This window comes from Aptenodytes patagonicus, chromosome 21 (genome assembly GCF_965638725.1).
Source record: "Aptenodytes patagonicus chromosome 21, bAptPat1.pri.cur, whole genome shotgun sequence".
NCBI classification, from domain to species: domain Eukaryota; kingdom Metazoa; phylum Chordata; class Aves; order Sphenisciformes; family Spheniscidae; genus Aptenodytes; species Aptenodytes patagonicus.
The window spans coordinates 4,387,750-4,408,987 of NC_134969.1; the positions used below are offsets into that span (position 1 = coordinate 4,387,750).

The 21,238-nt window shown below is 49.7% G+C and overlaps 2 protein-coding genes across 6 annotated transcripts; both read left to right on the plus strand.

Moving 5' to 3' along the window:
- Positions 1–2,432: 2,432 nt before the first annotated feature.
- Positions 2,433–15,612, plus strand: DHDDS (dehydrodolichyl diphosphate synthase subunit). 5 transcript variants are annotated; one of them, XM_076357189.1, is made up of 10 exons: positions 2,433–2,493; positions 3,962–4,045; positions 4,980–5,096; positions 5,720–5,862; positions 7,252–7,368; positions 7,570–7,671; positions 8,340–8,454; positions 10,394–10,501; positions 15,305–15,375; positions 15,481–15,612. In XM_076357189.1, exons 2-9 carry the CDS (start codon positions 3,983–3,985, stop codon positions 15,347–15,349), a joined length of 810 nt encoding a protein of 269 aa, XP_076213304.1. In that variant the 5' UTR covers positions 2,433–2,493; positions 3,962–3,982; the 3' UTR covers positions 15,350–15,375; positions 15,481–15,612. The 5 variants fall into 5 exon arrangements, with proteins under 5 accessions (XP_076213304.1, XP_076213300.1, XP_076213303.1 ...); XM_076357185.1 differs by having other exon boundaries at positions 13,549–15,612; XM_076357188.1 differs by having other exon boundaries at positions 15,305–15,612.
- Positions 15,613–17,354: 1,742 nt separating this feature from the next.
- HMGN2 (high mobility group nucleosomal binding domain 2) lies at positions 17,355–21,024 on the plus strand. Its single transcript, XM_076357274.1, has 6 exons — positions 17,355–17,458; positions 18,434–18,478; positions 18,830–18,859; positions 19,175–19,225; positions 19,585–19,680; positions 20,134–21,024. The coding sequence occupies exons 1-6, from the start codon at positions 17,444–17,446 to the stop codon at positions 20,167–20,169; spliced, it is 273 nt and encodes a 90-aa protein (XP_076213389.1). The 5' UTR covers positions 17,355–17,443; the 3' UTR covers positions 20,170–21,024.
- The last annotated feature ends 214 nt before the right edge of the window (positions 21,025–21,238 follow it).

A 21,238-nucleotide genomic window follows, 5' to 3' on the forward strand; every position in this document is an offset into this window, starting at 1 on the left:
TCAAGCAAAGGGCCGGCTGGCTGCCCGTGACCTCCTAGGATGAGGGACCTGGTACCAAGGTGGACTCAAGTCCAAGGGAGGTGCAACTGCTCCAGCTTTCTCCTCCCTTCCCGGCTTCCCCCAAATGCTGGCCCACGATGGCCGCGGGGAAACTCTGGATCCCTGGTTTTGGGGCATTAACACTCCACTTTGCAGCCCGGGGGCTGGCTGGAGCCTTCCCAGGGAGGGCGTCTCGCCGTGCTGGCGTGTCAGGACGTGGGCGCGGTTTCTGCTGTTTTTTAGGTAGCGATAGATTTAGATGTAGAGCGGGGCTGGAACAGACAGGGAGCACCTACTCCATCCTCGCCGACGGGCGTCACCGGGGGGGGATTTGCTGAGGCTGCTGGAGCCCGGTGACCCCTCTGAGGCTTTGCTCTGCCCTGCGGCACACAGGCACCGGGGCGGGGGGGATGGAGTGCGTCTCCCCAGCTGCTTGCCTGCCCCGCTCCAGTAGTTTTTATGGTGAGGTGGTGGTCTCTTCTTGGGAGGGTGGGGGGAAGGACTTTTCATATCTTGACTAGCAATGGGATCTATAAAAAAAAAACCTACTTCAGGAAAACGGTTTTTGTCTGAACGGGGTAAATGCAATAGAGCGCACTGGGCTGCGTGTCTAAGCCTGGGCCTCGGTCCCGCTGCCGCGTTGCGGGGGGCTGTTGGCCTTCCCCTGGCACCTCGGTTGTGCCAGGGAAACTGCTGCCCCCCTAATTCTTGTACCTGTCTTGAAGAATCGTGTAGGACCTTTCCCCCCTCGCCCCCAGTTTAATGGTTTGGTGATTTTTCTGCTAGATGTCTAGTGTGTGTAAATACCTCTGTAAATCTTTCCATTTTCTCTCAGTATTCTCCTTGATTATTGTTTACAAAAGTAAGAGGGAAAAAAAAAAAAAAGGAAAAAAAAAAATAGCCAAAGCATCTAATAGGTTACGGACCAGGGAGACAGGATCTTCTCTGTATACTCTGCCTTGCAACTCTGTGTGGGGATACGAGCTGTTAACCATCCCTGTCCTAGGCTAAGGCAAATAGCAAATGGCTTAGAGAATCGCTCAGGTTTTCCCCCGGGGCCAGCGTGGTACCGGGATCCAAGAAAACAGGGATTTTTATCTGTAAAGGGAAGCCGCGTTGGAGAAGATGGGATTGATTCGCATCTTCTCGTTGCGTTTGCCATTGCGGTTCTTCCCGTATCTTGACAATAATTAACTCAGTTGCTGCATCACCACCCACCCTGCCCATGCTCGGCTCGCAGGCGCTGGGCACCTATGCATTACGGGACAGCGAATGGCGGGCGGATGAGGCTGCACACTCAGGGTCCTGCTGTAACACGGGAGCGTTTGAATGTATGCGAAAAAGACGTCCCTCGCTGAGAGGGTGTCTCCCCTGGTGCGAAAGCCTTGAGTCACAAGATTGTCTACGAGGAGACGGAAGAATGTAATCCATGTTTACTGCTAGCAACCAAAGCTTGTTTGTGTCAAACTCTTGAATTTTTATGAAGCGGGTGGGAGGGAGGGAATAATCGGGGTGGCTGTGTGTGGCTCAGGGGTAAGCCCGAGCTGCGCTTTCCAAAGAGATTTCCTGCGGGAGGCCCTGCAGCGAGATCCCCAGTTCCTGTTGCTGCAGGTTTTTCCCCCTCATTTTTTTTTTTTTAAATTTGTTTTTGTACCAACTATGTAAAATGTGGTGGTTTGTTTTTTTTTTTTTCTTTTCTGGAAAAAAAAAAATAAATAAAGACCATGGGCAATGGCTGCTGGTGATGTTCTGTGTGCAGTTACTCTTTTTTTTTTCCCTCCCCTGAGGTTGAGAAGCCCACACCCAAAATAGCTGCTGCCTGCGCAGAGGGGGAGGGAGCGCCGGGAACTGGGGTACCCCACAGCTGCCTCCATTTGCAGCCGGTAACCAGCCTGGCCGTGCTGCCAGCCTCCAGCCCCCCCCCCCCCCCCCAATAACCACCCTGGCCTCGCTACCAGCCTGCGGCCGCCTCTCCCCGTACCCCACCAACCCTCACAGCCCCCCCGCAACCGACCCAGCCCCGCTGCCCGCTTGCAAGCGACCCGCGAACACCCCGGCTGCACCAGGCCACCCCAGCTCTGAGCGCAGCCCCGTCAGCCCACAGCCCCCCCAACCGCCCCGGCCCCCGGTTTTGAGGCCAAGCTGCCTCAAAACCAAGCTGACGCCCCCCCGCCCCGTCAGCCCGCAGCCGCCCCACGGCCACGCTGGCCCCGCTGCTGGCCTCCGGTCCCCCGTAACCGCCCGGGCCTCGCCGCCGCCGCCAGCCCCCCCCCCCCCGCCCGCCTCCGCCGCCTCACAGCGCCCTCCCGCGCATGCGCACGAGCCCCGCCTGCCCTGCCCGCCCCTGCGCCGTCCGGCGCCTGCGCGCCCTTCCCGCCCTGGGCGCCGGTGGGTGACGCAGGCGGAAGGGCACGTCACCCTCTGGTGGAGGCTGAGGCGGCACCGCCCGGCGAGGTAACGGGCGGCGGCGGCGGGGCGGGCTCCCGGGGGGAGCGGGGCAGCCCCCGGGGGGGAGCGGGGCAGCCCCTCGGGGTTGGGGGGTGTGTGTGTGGGTGTCTCCTTCCACCGGGTCCCTCCCGCCGGCGCCCCTCGGAGGCCGCTTCCCTCCCCTCACGGAGCCGGGGGAGGCCTGAGGGACGCCTCGTCCCCGCCGTCCGCTCCCCGCCGTCCGCTCCCCGCCTCCCTCCGTGCCTGACGGGGAAAGCTGGGGAGAGCCTGTCTCGGGCCTGTCTCACCCAGAGGGGGTGGTCCGGGCGTCCTTCCCCCTCTCCTCCGCGTCCGCTTGCTGCCGGCGGTGGGTGGCAGCCAGGCTGTCGGCAGGGAGAGCTGCCTCCCGGAGAGAGAGCGGCCGAGGGCCGTAAAGCCTCCTGGCTGCACCCACCCGGCTGGGCATGGGCGAGTCACGTCCTTTCTGGTGCTCTGTCCCTGGCTTACGGACAAGGGGTTTCTTTGTGAAGCTTATTTTTAAAGATGACTGTGTGAAATCGTGTGTAAAAGATTGATTGCTGTTAACAGCCGAAGATGGTATCGGAAGAGGATGTGTTTTCAGCCTGAGCTATTCCAAGGGGAGCGTTAAGAGCTTTAGTAACAGAGCCCGAGGTTCAGCAGTTCCTTGCCTTAATGTTTTGTGGCTGCATCTGTGGCTAGACATCCCTTCCCGAGGGAAGAGGCAGAGAAGGCCGACACAGAAAATTAATGCAATCAGTGTAATTTGAATCTGCTTTGCTCCCTAGATGGGTACCAGGTGGTTGGATCTGGATTGTTGCCCCCACAGCGCTCTCTTCATAGCTGCTTTTCCCCATGTGTCTCAGGGTTTCTAGCTGAGAGAATTGACGATTAATGTGGAAGTTCAGCAAACTCTTGTATCTTGTTAGCTCAAACCAGATATTAGTATTTGATGTGCAGATAATGTGGTAAAAAACCCCCAATATTTTTACAGCTCCAGAGGCTAAAGTTCTCTACATGTGAAAGGAAAGAAATATCAGTGGTGACGCTAGTGCAGGGTAGCTGGTGACGTAGACGGTTGCTTCATTTGAAGGGTTTCCAACAACTCCAACACAAAAGCATTGAAGGTCGGTTTGCGCTGCCGCCACCCTGTGACTCGCCTGGTGGTAGCCCAAACTGTGGGTCTGTACTAATGCACCAGCTAGTTCGGCTGGAAGACGAATGCAGTAATGTTTTTTTCTTGCTACCAGCTAACGCAGAATCCACTCTCATGGCATACAGCTGGAAAACTCCAGAGCTCATTTCTGAGCTCCCCCATTGTCTGCTTATCGAAGTACTTGTACAGATGGTAAAAAGGGCTCCAAAGCAGCTAGTCAAAGCTTATTTTTCCGAGGTGATGGTTTGTAGCATTGCTTTGGGCTCAAGCAGAATCTTCTGTACCTCTAACCCCTTTAATTTCATTTTCCCATTGAAAAAGAAAAGGAGCTCTCGGTAAGACATGTCGTGGATCAGAGAAGGCGAGCTGACCATCATAGAGAGATTTTGTGCCAACATCATTAAGGTAAGGAATGAATGTGGTTACCTGTGGTAAAGAACTGGCAGGTTCATCAGGGTTCAGAGTGGAACTGTCTCTGTGACTGCTCTGCTCTAGAAATATCGTGTTACTAGGAAGGGTACGTATTAGTGCTGGCACTGGATGTACATCCCTAAACAGCATTCGAGGATGGAAAATTACTTAAGCCTCGTCTTGCAAATGAGCAGGGCTGTAGGCAGTGCTTGCCAATAATAAGCTTACACTCCCAGGCTTCCATGTTTTGTGCCCTTGCTGATGAAGGCAGGGCACGGGAGGAGGGAGAGAAGCAAGATGGTCGGATTATGACTCTAAGAAATGAAACTGAGTTTCTGCTGAGTAGAATAATAACTCGCCAGTTCCGGGAAAATTCTGTCCTTGCTCAGCAGAGTCTTGAGGCTGGTGACGCTGTCCTTCTCGCAAAAGGATCTGCGCAGACCTAATGAGATCAGTGGAAAGGAATACTCCTCTTAAGTGGGGGAAAGTCTCGTGACTTTTTTTTTGTTTTCTCTTAAGTTAATTGTGTCTCTGAAAATGCCCTTGAACTCTGAAATAAAAAATACTTACAATTACAGCAGCGTAAAACCGTGTGCGCCCTCCCCTGTGGCTGCAGAGAGGTAGCTGTGGCAGTGCTGCTCTCTCCTGAGTACTACAGTTCTCTGTCATGCGATGGAAATGGGGAGGGCAAAGTTGCTTTTCAGATTAGGCAATTGTCAGTACTGATATGCTTTTTAGAGAGCCTAAACTGAGGTTAGCAAAGAGGTAATTAGCATCTTACTCTTTCCAGCTCCAGACTTGAAGCTGGGAGATACGCACTGCACTCTGACAAATAGGCGGTGCTGCCAGGAACAGTGGGACTGAACTCTGTAAGATGCCAACTTGGCTGTTCGCTTTCTGGTCTGTTGTGTTTCTCCTTATTTTCTAGGCAGGTCCAATGCCCAAGCATGTTGCCTTCATCATGGATGGCAATCGCCGTTATGCCCAAAAGTGCCACGTGGAGAGACAGCAGGGGCATTCGCAAGGCTTTGATAAGCTGGCACAGGTGGGAAGGATGTTTGCTGCCTTTTAGCTGTGTGTTGATAGTTTGAGCCGCGTTCACCAGCTGATTTGTTTACCGCTTGACTGGCATATTGTGTTCCTTTTCTTCACGGGAGTCAGGCCTGTGCTTGGAGCTGACGTTAGTCATCAGGGTTCCCAACTTCAGCTCCCCTCTCCCTCTCTTCCTGTTATCTTGCAGAGTCATTCTAATCAGCTTTTTTTTTTCCCCCCTCTGTTTTACACTCGATTAAAATATCTGCCTTGCAGATCTTGAAGCTTTTAATTCTGTGAAGCAGGTTGAATTTCTTTGAAAAGGTCTTGAAAGGTACAGTATTATATAATTTATAATGTTATCTACAAGAAGTGCTTTTCCTGGCTGGATTAGTCCCATATCTGTTGTGGATTCACATCCTTAGATAGTGATATTTTCCTTCTGTTCTTTAAGATGAATCTGAAATTCTCATCAAGTGGGTTTCATTGTCAGCTCTTGATGGTTGTTTCTTTTGATCCAGTCAGCATAGTGGGAAATGACAGGAAGGTTTTAGCAGTGGAGAAGCTGGGTCTTGCTGACCTGTCTGAGTCTGCTTATCTGATTTTTGTTTTCCATTATACTTTGTCGTCTTGCAGACACTACGGTGGTGCTTAAATCTGGGCATTCGGGAGGTGACTGTTTATGCCTTTAGTATTGAGAACTTTAAACGCTCCAAGGAGGAGGTGGATGGACTAATGGATCTGGCAAGACAGAAGTTTAGCCGTCTGCTGGAAGAACAGTAAGAATCCTCTTGTGTCTGTATCCCACAGGGTGGAACTAAAGCTGAACATGATTAAGGGGTGTTTACAGGGGTGTTACAAGTTGTGAAAATGGATTAAATGAAGGAAGCTGTTCTCCACCTCCAGCTAGAGATCTGTGTTGAGGAGCTCTGCCTGCCTGGATGGGATGTACAGCTCCTGAGCACGCCCGGTCCCCCAGCACACCAGATTTGTGTCTGTATCATATGGCTTACTGTGCAACAGTCCCATCCGCACAGTTGGAATACTACAGCTTTCAGATGAGCACAGCACAATTAGAAATTCCTGCTTAGCACTAGAGTGCTGGACGCCTTGTTTTCATGAAGTATCAAAGCCTTGTCTTAAATTCTGTCATAGAATTCTTGGCAGATCAGAGTTTAGCTCGGCAACTTGCTTTGTGGTAACCTGAGGCTTCTACATATGGGCACCCGGTATGTTAAGTCACTTGTTGGAGTTGGAGAACTAGTTCACATATTGCGTGTAGATGGAACTAGTACAGATTTGGGTGAGCAGAGAGTGGTGTCACGGTGCCTTGTTGCTCAGTGGATATGTTTGTTTCCCCACGCCTGACTGGTGTGAAGAGTGGTGCGTGGAAGAGGTGCTTATCAGGTTGAAGTAAATTTGAAAGGCGGTGAGGGGACGCAGCTGGAAGAATGGGAGGGAGAGGATAGCATGTGTGTGCTGGTAGAAGTTGGGAAGGTCAGGGCTATCTGAGCACTGCAGTACACTGTGATTCAGAGAGGCCATTTCCCTGGTTCATACCCAATGCGGCCCTTTATCAGGGAGTTTGTACCAGCAGACAGACAGCAGCGGGAACCTGTAAGATCCCATGGGGTGTCCTGTCTGCTCAGAATAATGCTATAGCAGGCGTGGATGATTTCCTATCTCATCTGACATTCACTCCACCACCCCCGTCCCACCCTTATACATTAATCTTTCCTTACACCAGAAAGTAGTTGTGCTACTCCATGGGTAACCATTAGTCATCTTAATTTTCGATCAGTTATAGGTGGCCGGAGTCTAGGGTTGTATTCTAAGTTTTCCATATGGATTTTTATAACTTCAGGTAGGAATGCCTAACCCGAGATCATTTTCTAGTCCTTTGCTTATGTCTGTACCTCAGGAACTTGTATGAGGAATGATCAGTTTCCCTTTACAGAATGGTTTGGGGTGATCAAATCTAAGCCAGTTGTCAACACCTGAAAAACATCTGGTCGTTTTGCCTTTTTCTAATTCTTAGTTTTGCTGAAGCTATGCCTGCTACATGCCTGCTGTTTTCGTTTGGTGGATGTTACGCAAGGCAAACATGGCACTCATGCAGTAGGGACTGATCTGTTTTCTGTAGTCCTCACTCTTGTTGTTGGGTGTAGGGAGAGCTTGAAGAAGCATGGGGTGTGTATCCGTGTCCTCGGGGACCTGCCACTTCTGCCCTTGGATATTCAGGAGCTGATTGCCCAAGCTGTGCTGGCAACTAGGAACTACAACAAGTAAGTAACGCACGGTTTAGAGTAGCTGATACCTCAAGCTTTCCTCTTCTACCTGAAGGCTGAGACTTGGCAGATGTGATACACCTTTTCTTTTTTTTTTTTTTCTTTGTCCTACAAGCACACAACTGTTGTAGATATTCTTCTCTCTCATCTGCTGTACCTTCCTTAGGTTAGCCTTTCACATATTTCTCCTCTTTTCAGATGCTTTCTAAATGTCTGCTTTGCGTACACATCGAGGCATGAAATCAGCAATGCTGTCAGGGAGATGGCATGGGGGGTGGAACAAGGACTTCTCGAACCCAGGTAACTCTTGTCTTTCTGTGTGAGGCTTCATAGATGAAGACTGCCTGGTCTTACCTCCTACGCTTTATTAATAACCTCTCAGAAGCCAAGTGGCTTTTAAATAGATCTCATTAAACCAGTGTGACTGGAACAAATGACTTAAAGTTACTATGCAATGTTTGGTTTTTATTATTTCAGTTACCATGGTGATAGATACACAACCAAGACAGAAGAGAAATTAGGTCTGTGTCTTAAGTTAGTTTAAATGTGAAGGCAGATTTTATGCCACAACAATTGGCTGCTTGGCTGGCAGTCTTAGCTATGAGGTCAAACAACAGATGAATCATGAATACTGAACTGTTGCTCCACCCTGGAGGAGATGGAGTAGTTAGCGCTCTGCTCTCTGCTCCAGATGGAAGTCCTCACAGCGTGGTTCCACCACTGTATTATGTTTCAAAGAGCATGGGGGGGATGCTGTGGGGGCTGAAAGAGCATTTGAAATAGCCTGTGGAGCAGACAGCGGTGTCCATCAGAAGCAAGTTGATGACTGGCTATGGTACAGCTCCACCACCCAGTTTTAATCTGTAGTCCTGTGTTTATAAAAAAAACCCTCAGTAATTCTGATTTAGTAGTGCCACCTCCATCGGGTCAGGAAAGCGATCTTAATAAGATGCATCTGTCTTTCTTAGTGATGTGTCTGAATCGTTGCTTGATAAGTGTCTGTACACCAACAACTCCCCTGACCCAGACCTCCTGATTCGAACCTCTGGAGAGGTTCGCTTGAGTGATTTCTTGCTCTGGCAGGTAACGTCTTTGTTTTCTCCTTAAAATATTCCACTTTTGCATCAGAGCGTGTTCTGCTGACACGAGGGCTCGTAAACTCTTTCTGCCAGGGGTTAGGTAACTTCTTGGATGGACTGAGTGCTGGGGCACCTCTGAGGAATCTGTTTCTTGCTGTTCTGTGATTGCCTAAAATACCTTGCAGCACAAGTCTGAAATTGTATCATCCTGGAAACACTTAATAAGAAACCAGAAATCAGTCTAGCTGACAGCAGTCAAGGAAATCAGGAATTGCTCATCCTTTTGCTCCTCTTCTCACATTTAGGTAATTCCTCATTTGATTGGTAAATTCCTAGCTTCGATTAATTTAACCTGGCAATATGTTTCCTGGGCTGAGGAAATCCCAGGAAGGATTTCCAGATTTCTGGGAGAGGTGTTTGTCACATGTCAGCTGTAGGTATTGGAGGTGTAACCCTATAATGTACATGTAATGTACATGCCTGACTTGTCACAGTTTCAGAAGTTTATTTGACTTTCATAATGAAACAAGACCCCCGCAAGACAGGTTCTAAGGATGGCAAAGTCAAATCAGCATGACTAGGCTGCTAAGCTAAAACACAGTAAGTTCTTAACACATATAAAGTTCATGTATTTCCAGTTACAGTATCCAAAGCTGCTTCCATTTCTCTCTCTCCTGTGCTTGGCAACATTGACTTGTTTGTAACCCAAACTTTGCAGGAGAACAGTTGAGTCAAGCTGCTTTACTTAAAGCTAACATTTTGTTTTACATGTGCAATTTGGAGCCAAAACCCAATTGCCTTTAAGCAACCACATCAAATGTTCCTATTCCAACTTATTTAATTGGCAAGTTCACAGAAGTTGAGTTGCGGTTGCCTACCAAGGCATCTCCCTCTCCTCCCTGTATTTTTGGGGCACGTGTATACCCTGGATGGATGTCAATGCTGCAAGCTAACGTTTTGCTTGCTCCTCTTGGTGGTAGTCCTGGCAGAGGTGCCTCGGAGACTGAGCTTGTAACTGGTGAAGCATTACTGAGGAAGTCGGTGCTCTGTGAGTCTGGCTGGCGTCATGCCCCTCTCCTGTGCCACGGATTGCAGCAGAGGAGAACGTGTGCTTGTGCTCCCACCCTGCCAGCTCACGCGCCAGAGCGTTAGTGCAAATTTCCCTTCACTAGCAATCACGTGTGTCCTGACAGCCCCAAAGCAGGAGGACATTGTGCTATTCAGGATGATTCTCTGGTGTCAAAGAAAGTGTCCTTATGGTGTTTTGGGTTTTTTGTAGAATTGCCACTAAGATTTTCTATACCATTACAATTTTAAGAGCCATGCGGAGTCCTTTTAAGTGTTAGATTTTGTAGTAATGGTCATAGGAACACATTTACCTGAAACTTTGAGGGACTTGATGGCGAAAATAGGTTTTAACTTGAAAGCTTGCATCTTTCAGCTCTAGGATATCTTCAGTGCACCACAACTCTTAGGTTCATTAAGCACTTTAAATGCTGTGAGTGGGTAGCAAGGAGTATCACGAGATGTCATTTGATGAATGGCTTAAATGTCATGTCCTGATCCTCGGTTCATCTGTTATTCCCTTAACTCAGCCTTTGGTAGTCCAGTGTTGCTATTTTCATTTTGTTATAAGTCTGTGATGCTTAAGCTATTAAAAATACCTCTGTGAAGACCAACATAGCATTAGAAAGAATTCTGCTGGTATTTTTACAGGAATGGATGACTAATGTCGCAGCATTAAAAACTAATGAGAAGTACTCTGCATTGTGCAATTTCAAACTCTCCTGGCTGGTATTTATTTCGTTTTAAGTAGAATCTGATAACACAGCCTAGGTAAAATCTTTGTGGGGAAACTGGCATAGTTTGACCAACAGAGCCTGCATCTTGATGACTTTTCCCTTGCTAGATGATTAAATTGTTGGTGATCTTGCTTTCTGCAGACATCCCATTCATGCCTGGTGTTTCAGTCAGTCTTGTGGCCAGAATATTCCTTTTGGAACTTGTGTGAGGCTATCCTTCGGTTCCAGATGAACTACAGTGCTTTACAGGTAAGGGAGCCTTAGGGAGATGGAAAGCTCAACACAGCACGTTGTCTGCACAGCAATGTGCTGGAGATCAGGTGAGAGAGTGCAAAGTGGGAACAGAGGAATTGTTCATTTAGTGCGGTTAGTTAAGATCTTGTTTCAGGAGCAGCTAATGCCAGATGTGTTGCTTCTCCTGTACTCATGTGGCTTGTTACAACATCTTAGCATGTGGACAGACTCCTCTACTTTCAGGAATACCTAAAGTATCTGAAGTCACCACTGTCTCTATTACTTATTGCTCATTCCACCAGCTGGAAGCATCTGTCCCCGCTCCTCAGCTGACAGGACAGAACAAGTAAGCACTCCTGATTTGCTACAGGGTAAAATCAGCCAGTTTAACTCAAACCACTTCATCAGTGGTTTAAGGAAAGGCTGCTGAGTTCACTCTGGAATGAGCAGGGAGAATGTGCATGCTCTATTGTGCATGTGCAATAACGCTGCTATTGCTTTAAGGGTTGTAACAAGTGGGTTTAGAGTTTCCTTTCTGGGAGCTGAAGTGAGGCTGCCTGAGCTGTGAGTCTGTGGACAAGTGTCCTCTTTCTGGTGGGTCCAGATGTGCCTACTGAAGAGATTGTTCCTATTGCTTGTTGTCATTGTTCCTCTCCTCTTAGATTTGTTGTTGTGAGCTCTCCCTGACCTGGTTCAGATAAATCTGGCCAACTTAGTAGTCTGGCTATTTTTAAGCAAAACAAGGCTGGGAGCTGGAGCTCTTGACGGGGAAATCTGGGGGGCAGCAGCTTGTAGCACAGAGACAGCAGTAACTGGCAGGAGGAGGAACTCAGTGTGGTGACTCTGACCTCCACCATATCTAGTTGCTGAGTGTGCCTGCTCCTTAATTATTTGGGTCCTCTGTTTTTAAAGACGGGCGTCGTATTGCCCTTTTCTACCTTCGGGGACCTTGCTCACCTCTGAGAGGTGTCAAAGAGATTATAGACAGTTGTGGTTATGGGTGAATTTAATCAGGTCCAGTCAGTCCGGAAGCATCCAAACTCTCCATGTCCTTAACCTCTTATTCCTGTTTCTGCCCCAAGTCTGCCCTTTTCCTACCAGCAATTCATTGTATTAATACAACTAACGGCAATTCACCTTCTGCATAAAGAGGAAAGCAAAAAAGACAGTAGTGTTTGTCATTGACGTTAGCTTTGCCTCTGTCTTGAACGGTAAGGTTCTGATTTTGCTCCTAGTGCTAATTTCTGATGGGTCACAAATGCTTCTTCTGTTCCTAGCTAGTCTCATCTTTCTTAGTTCTTGTTTGTGGCTCTATGTGTGTTCATGCTATGCTATTATCAAGGTTTCTTATCAGCCAGATTTGTTCCTTGGTTAGTTTTCTTGCTGTGAAACCCATTTTGTCCGCAGTGTATGAGGCTGCCCTTGTTTTAAGGGATGCAGCCCAGTTGTGCAGAAGGGAGGACTTCTCACTCAAAGGAACTGAGATTAAGAAGCTGCTTTTCACATTTGAAATAGGTGATCTTGAAAGCCAAAAGTATCTGGAGCTCTTGAAACAAATTACCTTGGTGGAAGGGTTGCTTGTCAGCGAGAATGGTGGGGTTAGGGGTTTGGCTTGCCGAGAAGCCAGAATATGAGACAGCAGCTGTGTCTGCTGCGCGAGAGTGCTGCTGTGTTCAGGACACTGGAGGCAGTTATGGCGTGGGTAGGCAGCTGGGCGGAAGGTTTGACAAGGTACAGAAAAAACTTGATTTGGAGGCATTTGACAAAAGATCCTTCCATCAGCTCAAACAGCATCACGTTTAATAGCCATCTTCGTTTTCCAGTTAGCCTGCTGCTCAAGGGAGTTTACTAGCTGGTTGTTGCTCGCCGCTTAGACCCCGGTTGAGCTATAGCCTGCTTTTGGTACATGGTAGACCGAGGGAGAGAATGCAGATGTTGGTTGGCAAGCCTGCCCTATGGAAGTGGTCACACTGGGTCTTTTCCGGTGGATAGACAGAATTTCACTTTGTCCAAGGGTGGAAGTCTTATGCTGAACAGGCTGATGATCTTTGCGTTTCAAATACGCAGAGCTAGAGCAGTGGAGTGCTATCAATTCAGTGGGCTTTCTGTAGCTAGGGATGTTTCTACTCTCATTCCCAGCACAACAAAAGCTAACTTACAGTGCCAGAGCATAGACTACTGACTTGGGCACAGGGAAAGTGTGGTGAAGAGTGAGTCAGGCTCTCATTAGAAAAATTACTTATTCTTGCTCATTTGAAAGGCCAGCACTCCCTAAGCGTGTGTGTGTGGGGTTATGTCACAGTGACCAGTTTTACTCTTTTTAAAAACGAAAGCTTAATATTCCTGCGTGCAGATGTGTGTGTGCTGTTGGAGGCTGCAGGCTAGAATACGTCCAATAAGAAGAAATCCAAAAGTGATGTTCTGCAAAAATATTTCAAATACTTGAAGGGTGGGCAAGGATAGCTACTGCCTTTACCTTTCTCCTGCCCATCCTGCTGTGTCTCGAGCCGGTACGTTATATCACAGGCATTTGGGAACGCTGAGCCCACACTTGCTTTTTTACTGAAGCTGATTAGCTCAATACCTGATCATCAGCTCAAAGAATTGCCCCATAAATCATTGTTCCGAATCCCCTAAAACCTTTCAGCTGCCATGTGAATAGGATCAAAGTTTCTGTGATGACACTGGCGAGGACAGCTTGTGTGCACGTCTGTGGCTTGAAAGTCCTCTTGTATGCTGTTCCTCTCTGATTCCGGTATCTGAGGGTTCTTCCACAATCTGTCATGACCTTTATCTATTTTAACTAGGAGTTAATGCTGTGAGCAGACTTGTGTCTTGGGAAGAAGGTCCAGAAGGATATCCCTGTATTTTTTCTTTTATAACCAATCAAGCAGGCTGCTTCAAAGTGGAGGGGGCGCACACAGAGCCACCCTTCACTTAACCTGCAGATTGATGGCCAAGCGGAGGCTATTTCTTCCGTAACCTATGCTGCCTTGCATCTGTACCACAGATGAGCTGAAAGGCCTGGTAACGTGCTAACGCTCTACTGCTTTTCACTCTAGAAGGCCAGAGACTCCTACATGGAGGAAAGGAGGCGACAACAGATGGAAAGGGATCAGGCTTATGTGACAAAGAAGCTGCAGCAGGAGGGGTTTGCGTCCCACGGAGACTCTCGGCGCCGACGGACACTGTTGCAGAAATGCACCGCCATGCGGGAAGAGAGAATCCAGGGCTTTCTACAGGCACTAGAGCACAAGAGAGTGGACTTCTTTGAAAGATTGTGTACGGTGTCTGCATGACATAGGTGCTGGGGTGTTCTCGGGAAGACAGTTTTGAACCGTGTTAGAGGGAACAGCTGCTGCCCAGAGGAATTCTCTCGGAGTGGTTCTGCAGTGGGGATGCAGGGCTGCTGTAGGACTTTACGTCCCCGCTGGCCCTGTCTGAGGGCAGGGACAGAGTACCGTGAACCTTTCTAGTTCTGTGAACGCTGCTGAGGAAGGTAATGCCGTCCTTCTGTCTCGCCTCCCTGCCCTTGATGATGGAGAATACATGCACCCCGCCATATCTCTGCTGCTTGGTACTTTACGGGCCTGACTGTTTCGGTGACGAGAAGTTAACTAAAATGAAGCCTCCGGTTCTGTTTGACTCCTCGTGAATTGGTGCAGGCAAACCAATTCAGTCCTGTTAAGTCAGCCTGGACTCGAATTCTTTCCATGGCTTTGCAGTAGTGAATCTTCTGTTGAGATTTCCTCTGCTATCCCATAAGGGGAGCCTCGCTTTCTGTAGGGAGAGGATTATTCCTGGTGTAGAAGGGAGCCCCGTGCCAAGCGGTGGCAGAGGTATTCCCCACTGCCTACTTCATGAGAGCATCTTGTCTTTTCCCCGCCTTACTGTGCTGGTTTTGATGTATCTGCTTCCAAAGAGCTAAAGCGAGGTGTTGTCAGCCTTGCCGTAAAGAAAAAAAAGATACTTCCTCAGGCCCTGTGATCCCTTCTGAGCAGTGTATGTGGGGAAAACCCAAATGCTGAAGATGCTGATGTTGGAACAGACCGACTGTGCTTGGGAAAGAGGTTCTGAGCAGGCAAGGAAAAAGGATTGGTTGGGAATTAACTTCATGGCTTAAAAAGGAAAAGAAGTTAGCTGAAACCAGGTGATGGATACAGTACGCCAAATCCCTCCGAGACCTCTCTAGAGCTATGACTTAACATCCTGTTTCCAGGGAACGAGGGTGGGCTTAGTTCAGGAATACGGTAGCCAAAACCAACCTCTGACCCCAGCCAAAATGGTTTAGAAGGGCTATTTAGCTGATTTGAACGGGAGTGGCCGGAGCAGCTGTGGAGTGTTGTTTGTTCTCACTTTTCCATCGGCAGGGAGATGGACTAGCTAATTTCCAAGATTGTTTCCGTCTCTAATTTCTCCTGGTTTCCGTCCCCATGGTCAAAATAACAGAAAATGTCTTGATTTTTGTTTCTGATGCACACACAGGTGCAGCAGTACCAGCTATTGCTGTTTTTAAAGTGTTCCTTTTTACCTCCAGGTGAAAACTAGAAAATGCAGATTTAAAAGACTTGTAAGTACTGCAGACTCAGCACTTTGAATGTGATTGTGAAGAGGATAACCACATTGTCAAATCGTGAATAAAGCATATTCATACCAAACTTATTTAAAAAAATAAGCTGAACGTTTAAAAGTACGTAGAGCTTATTCTAAGGTGTGATGAAGTTGGCATCCAGGTCTAATATTGTTTAATCTGTGACAGATTCCTCATCTGATTCCTGTTAGACTGGAAACGATTTGAAGGCTGTGTTCTTTTTACAGTCTAGCGTGAGCAATTTGCTGATGCCCCAAGGCTTGGCTGAATGAAGCTCCGTGCACGAACCTCCTCTTCCGTAAGTAGCAAACAGTAGCTCGGAGAAAAAGTGTGCCCAGATGATGGGAGCTGTCGATTTAAACTTCTGTTGCTGTATTTTATTTTCTCTGTCTTCACATTTCAGGAAGCCGTCTGTGGAAATAGTTTAGTCTCCATGAGATGGAGCACTCCCCAGTCTGCTTTGCCAGGCTGATGGGGAGACTGTCTTCTACCCAAGAATGTATTTTTGCCTTAAAAAAAAAAAGGTTTTCAGTTATGTTATGATGATGCAGGTGACCAAAGCTACAGTGGTGGCTTTCCACAGTTGCAGGTGTGGTAATTGAAGGATCTGGTTTACGAAAGGCTTGAAGGGAAAGTTTTAATCCCTTTTATAAAAGCCGTTGCTGTAGGTAGGGGAGGAGAAAAAGCTCTTCAAGCAGCGGGAAGAAGGCTTGTGTTACCTGGCAGTTTGTTTATTCCACCTGCATCAGTTGTTCTAGTAAAATACCAACTTTCCCTGTAAGCCTTGCTTCACTAGAGGGTGGGCTAAGTTATACAGGCAAGCTCCGAGTTTCGGGAGTGCATCTTTGCAGTGAATCTTTGTGACAGTTGTGGAAATAGAGCTACAGGCTTCTTCCAGTGAGGCTTTAACTTCCCTAATTCATGTTTATATGGTGAGGATGTGAAAAATCAGCGTAACTGGGGAAAATGTGCTCTTCTGGCATTTGAGGTCTGAAAAAGCCCGAGAGATTACCTGGGGAGGGAAGGGGGGGGGGAAGCGTGCCCCTCGGGGTGTTCTTCTGGGTGAGGTTCCTCAATGGAACCTCAATGGATCCTTAAAGGTTAAAAGTTTGGGGCACAATGAAGTGTCTATCTTGTAATTGGGTTTGTAGCAAATGGGCTGCGCCTGTACCCAGGTGTGAGAAATGGCCCCTTTTGGAAGGAGCCCAACTTTACAAGTCACTTAGTGCATGTAGCGGGCACCCGTGTGAATTGGTTCAGTGTCATTTTCTTGCATTTTGATTTTTTTTTTTTTTTTGGTCTTTTATTTTAGCACTGCCTCCTCCTCTCCCTTACTCCTGTTTGCATAGAACTCTCCCCATCTCCTCTGTGTTTCGTTTTTTGGGGTTTTTTTTTGTACAGGAAAAAGCGCTAACGTTGATTTCCCAGACCTGCGGTGCCTCCGGGAGCGCCTCTCCAGCCGGCCGCGCTGCCCGCCCAGCCCCGGGGGGGGGGGGGGGGGGTGTTGAGGGGGTGTGTGTGGGGGGTGCCGTGCTCGCCTGCAGCCGCGGCGGAGGGGCCCCGCGGCACCGGAGGTGCGCCTGGTGCTGAACGAACAGCTCCGCTCACCTGCGCGCTGCACCGCGCAGCCCCGCGCGGGCGGGTTTGCAGCTCCCCCGCGGAGGAGGAGTGCGTGGGGTGGGGGGTGGCCCCCCCCCCCCCCCCTCCCGTTCCCTATGCCCGGGGGCAGCGGCCGCGCTCCCCCGCGGCCAGGCAGGCCCCACCGCCTTTTGCATTGCTGCTTTTCCCCTTTTCCTCCTTTTTTTTTGCCTGCCCCCCCCCCCCGGGGTTTTCCCGCCCGCGGAGTTCTGCGGCGGCGCGCGGGAAAGCGGGGGGGGGGAGTGGGAGGGGGGCGTGAGGCGCAGTTGCGCGCGCGCCACCTCCTCAGCGCGTTTCACCACCACCACCACCCCCCCCAATCCCCTCCCTCCCCGCCTGGCCCCACCCCACGTGACCCTGGCGGGCCAATGGGCAGGCGGGGCGGTGGGGATCCGGCTGGAACCGGTTGGGCCGCGTCCGGCTCTATATAAAACTTTATAAACACCCGATTCAAATTAGTGGGGTCGGGAGCCAGCGTAGCCAGCCGGGAGCCAGCCCCGCCGCGCCGCCCGCGCCGCGCAGACAGCCGGCCCGCTCCCTTCTTCTTCCCCCCCTCCCCTTCCCCTCGCCCCCCCTCCCCCGCTTCTCGCCGCCGCCCCGGACCGAGCGCGCCCGGCTCCCCCACCCCACCCCCACCCCCTTTCCTCCGCCTTCTCCCTCCGCCCCCTCACGCCGCCCAGCCGAGCTCCTCTCTCCCTCTCACACGCACAACACGCCCGCACGGAGCCATGCCGAAGAGAAAGGTACGTGGCGCCGCCGGGCCGGGGGAGCGGGCCGCCCCACCGCGCCCCTCTCCGCCGTAGGGGCCTACCTTCCCGCCGCCCCCCCCCCCCCCCCCCCCCCTTACCGCCCGCGCCTATGGAACGGGGGGCGGGACTACGCGCTCACCCCCCCCCCCGCCTCACATCCCCCCCCCCCCTTTCGGGGCGGTAACGGTTGCGAGGTGGCGCGCGAGGCCCCAACGGGTGCGGGGGTGGGGGCGGGGCGGCGCGGAGACCGTTACCGGCGGCGCGCGCGCGTGGGGGCTAACGGCCGCGGGAGGCCCCGCGGCGGGGGCGAGCGGGAGGGGAGGGGCGCGCCGAGCGGCGCCGGTCCGATCCGGTTGGTTTTGGCGGGAGGTCGGGGCGGGGGGAGGAGGGGGAGGGGAGCGCCGGTGGGGCGGGAAAGGGCGGGAAGCGGCCGCGCTGCTGGCGCCCGGGCTGCTTTGCCGCCAAAACCGCCGCCCCACGGGGGCAGCCGTGGGCGGGAGCGGGGCCTCCCTGAAGGGGCAGCGCCGCTCCCCCGCTCCCCCCCCCCGTCCCCGTCCCCGGGGGAGGTGTCTGCTCCCGCCCCGCTGTGGGGTGGGTCGGTGTGGGGCTTCCGCCTCGCCTCGGCCCGGCCCGGCCCGGCCCGGGGGTTTGCCCGGGGATCCCGCGGCGGAGAGGCTGCCACCCCGGCGCCGCCGGTACCTCCAGCCCCTCCCCGAATCTCGACGGCCTCCGGAGCGCTGTCCGCGGCCGGACCGCCCAGCCCCAACCGAGGGGCAGGTGGGGGGAGCCCCGCCGGCCCGAGGCGCGGTGAAGGCCTGGCACCCTCCGGGAGCCGGGTTGGAAGCGTTTCCTTTGCAGGTTGGGGGGGGGTGTGTGTGTGTGTGTGTTTAAAAATAGCTGCTGGTGCGAGTATGGGGCTGAGCGTGCCTCCCCTTAACTTGTCGGTACGACTTATGTCTTGCGTCCTAGGCTGAAGGAGATACCAAGGGCGATAAGGCCAAAGTTAAGGATGAGGTAAGAAGTTCAATATTTTGAGAAAGTTGGATCGTAAAGTGTTTATGCTGGAGAATGAGGTTTAACTTCATCAGAGTAAAGACCGGGGGGGGGGGGGGGTTGGTCTTGATTGATTCTGACTTTTCAAAGTATTAACTGTCTTTTAAGGTTAACCATGAAAAATCTACTTAACCACTGTTAGCTATTAGTAGTGATTTAAACGGGATAGTCTCATGTTTCTTGAGAACGGGGAAAAAGTGAGCTAAAAACTTAAAACATTACTTTTGGGATTTTACTTCTTTGAAATGAGAGTCGCTTAAGAGAGTTCATATTCCATCACGTTAAATTCAATCGTTTTTCTTTTTTAAATAGCCACAACGGAGATCGGCGAGGTTATCTGCTGTGAGTATTCTCTTGTTGAGCAGAGATGTCACAACACTTCATAGTTTTAAGCTTGAGTATTACCTACCGCATCTGTGTGGGAACTGTAGGTATTCTGGAGAGACGCATTGTTCAGTTGAAAGAAAGTTAACGAACTGCCCCATTGTGTGGCGTTACGGGAGTGGTAGAATAATGGAGAAATCAAGTAAGTGCTTCAATTTCGAATGTTTTGATTTGCTTCCCTAAAACTAAAATGTTTGGGTTGAATATTTTAAAAAAGGAGTATGTTTCGCTTAAAATAATTTGAATAACACAAGGGGGTTTTCTCACTTACAGAAGCCTGCTCCTCCGAAGCCAGAGCCTAAACCTAAAAAGGCAGCTCCAAAGGTAAGTCGTTGTGTCAGTGCTGTTATCGAGAGGTAAATGGGTTGTGAGGTTTAGATTTGTCTGGTAATAACTAATAAAACTTTGAATAACAGCGTGTGTAGTAATGAAATTGAGCTGCGTCGTCGCTTCTACAAAGTTGCACTGAAAACTTCCGAATTTTGCAAAATTTGCATAAAAAATACCAACGTGGAGACTCTTCACGGTTGTTGTCAGTCTCTTAAACGTGCAAACATTTGTGTGTTCCGTTCTTTTCGGGCCGACATCCGATGTTGGTTTTTACCATTCTAGTTTTTGGATTCTGGTGGCTTAATGACTGGATGTTGGTAATTGTAATGGTGTACGTCATCTTGCGTTTACAGAAGAGCGAGAAGTTGCCCAAGGGAAAGAAGGGGAAAGCTGATGCTGGCAAGGAGGGAAACAACCCTGCAGAAAACGGAGACGCCAAAACAGACCAGGTATAACAGCGGCTCTGGCAGCTTGTGTTAACGTCAGCAAGTTAGTTTTTTCCATATCAAACATAGACAGGTCTAGGCTTGCGCTAATGAAGAGGAATTATTGCTTGATTATTTAGACCCGTTGCTCACGACACGGCTACAGATGGGGGGGGGGGGGGGGGGCGTTGCTTGGTTGGTAAGGAGTTAAAGTTGTCTGTTTGCCAGTTGAAGTTGCCACGTGAAAGTTGCTGTTCTGCCTTGTTCTGAAAATGCGTAAAGTTCGCACGTAACAAAGGAGCTGCAGGTTGTCTTTTACGGTACTTCAAATGTTAGATTTCGTTTCCTTAAGAATTAGGGCGCTGCAGCCCAGATAAGATTTCTTCTGTTGAGAGAACTGCTATTTAGAAAAATGAGTTCTCGGTCGTTTGGTGCAAGCGCGTGGTGTATATTGACTGGTTCCCCTTTTTCTTTTAGGCACAGAAAGCCGAAGGTGCTGGTGAAGCCAAGTAAAATGTGTGAATTTTTGATAACTGTGTACTTCTGGTGACTGTACAGTTTGAAATACTATTTTTTATCAAGTTTTATAACAATGCAGAATTTTGTTTTACTTTTTTTTAAGCTATGTTGTTAGCACACAGACCGCTTCGTTGTTGTGTTTTGAGGGGGGTCAGTGGGGACAAATGTCACTTAGTCTGTTTCTCGGAACCTAAATTTTAATACGAAAAGTTTTCCCGGTCCCCCAGTTTTTGGAAGAAGGGCTCTTCCTGAATAGAGGAGGAAGGGATTCCTTCATGCTGCACGTCTGTTAAGTTCTGTGAAGTGCGTCCGAGTGAACGTCGAAGCTCCCAAGATGCCTGTTGCCGACTTCAAAACTGCAGTTTGTAACGCCCTCTCTATTGCCTTTCACGCCCTCGTTGTTTGCCTAGAGCCTGTCACTCCGAAATACGGCAAAAACGGCATTTTGGGACTTGCCACTCTCAATGCATTGTCGGGTGATCCTGACTTCGGGTGTCTGATTTGGGATATAATGGCTCGAAAAGGAGCTGTACTTCCTCTTTTATATTGTGGATCTTCAGATTAAGAAACCTGCATTTTAATTTTTTTCCTCTAAAAGTCAGGGTAGGTTTGTGAAGAGTTGTTAAACAACATGCTAAATGTGAAAGTGTCCACCCTCACTCTAAACTTTTCCCTTTACAAGTATGAAATGAAGATTCTTCAGTTTTATAGCAACTTTTACGTTTTGGTAGTCCATGAAGGGAGGGGAGTTTGACAGTTGTTGTAAAATGTTGCAGATTGTAGCCCATGTCCTGCCTAAATTACCATGATTGTTTATGAAAAGTACCTTTAATAAAGCTGGATACGGTTTGGCTTGGACTGTTCTTAATGCCTGTCTAATTTCTCTTGCCTTTATTTCATCTCTCATGTGGTTAGTGTCAGCAGAGTACTTGCTGTGCACATGCATGCGTTTGTATTTAGGCAGTGTTTTGCTAATGGCCAAGAATTTGTTTTAAGCATCTTAATTCAGATAATTAATTCAGACTTAATTCACAAGTGAAAAGCGAGAGATTTCCTTGTCTAA

What these genes read in the sequence shown, in the direction of transcription:
- DHDDS (XM_076357185.1), top strand. Translation starts at nt 3,983, where the DNA reads ATGTCGTGGATCAGAGAAGGCGAGCTGACCATCATAGAGAGATTTTGT. An exon ending in GCTTTGATAAGCTGGCACAG is followed by an intron (nt 5,097 to 5,719) that starts GTGGGAAGGATG and finishes GTCGTCTTGCAG; the next exon opens with ACACTACGGTGGTGCTTAAA. An exon ending in GCAACTAGGAACTACAACAA is followed by an intron (nt 7,369 to 7,569) that starts GTAAGTAACGCA and finishes TCCTCTTTTCAG; the next exon opens with ATGCTTTCTAAATGTCTGCT.
- HMGN2 (XM_076357274.1), top strand. An exon ending in GATCGGCGAGGTTATCTGCT is followed by an intron (nt 18,860 to 19,174) that starts GTGAGTATTCTC and finishes TCTCACTTACAG; the next exon opens with AAGCCTGCTCCTCCGAAGCC. An exon ending in CTAAAAAGGCAGCTCCAAAG is followed by an intron (nt 19,226 to 19,584) that starts GTAAGTCGTTGT and finishes TTGCGTTTACAG; the next exon opens with AAGAGCGAGAAGTTGCCCAA.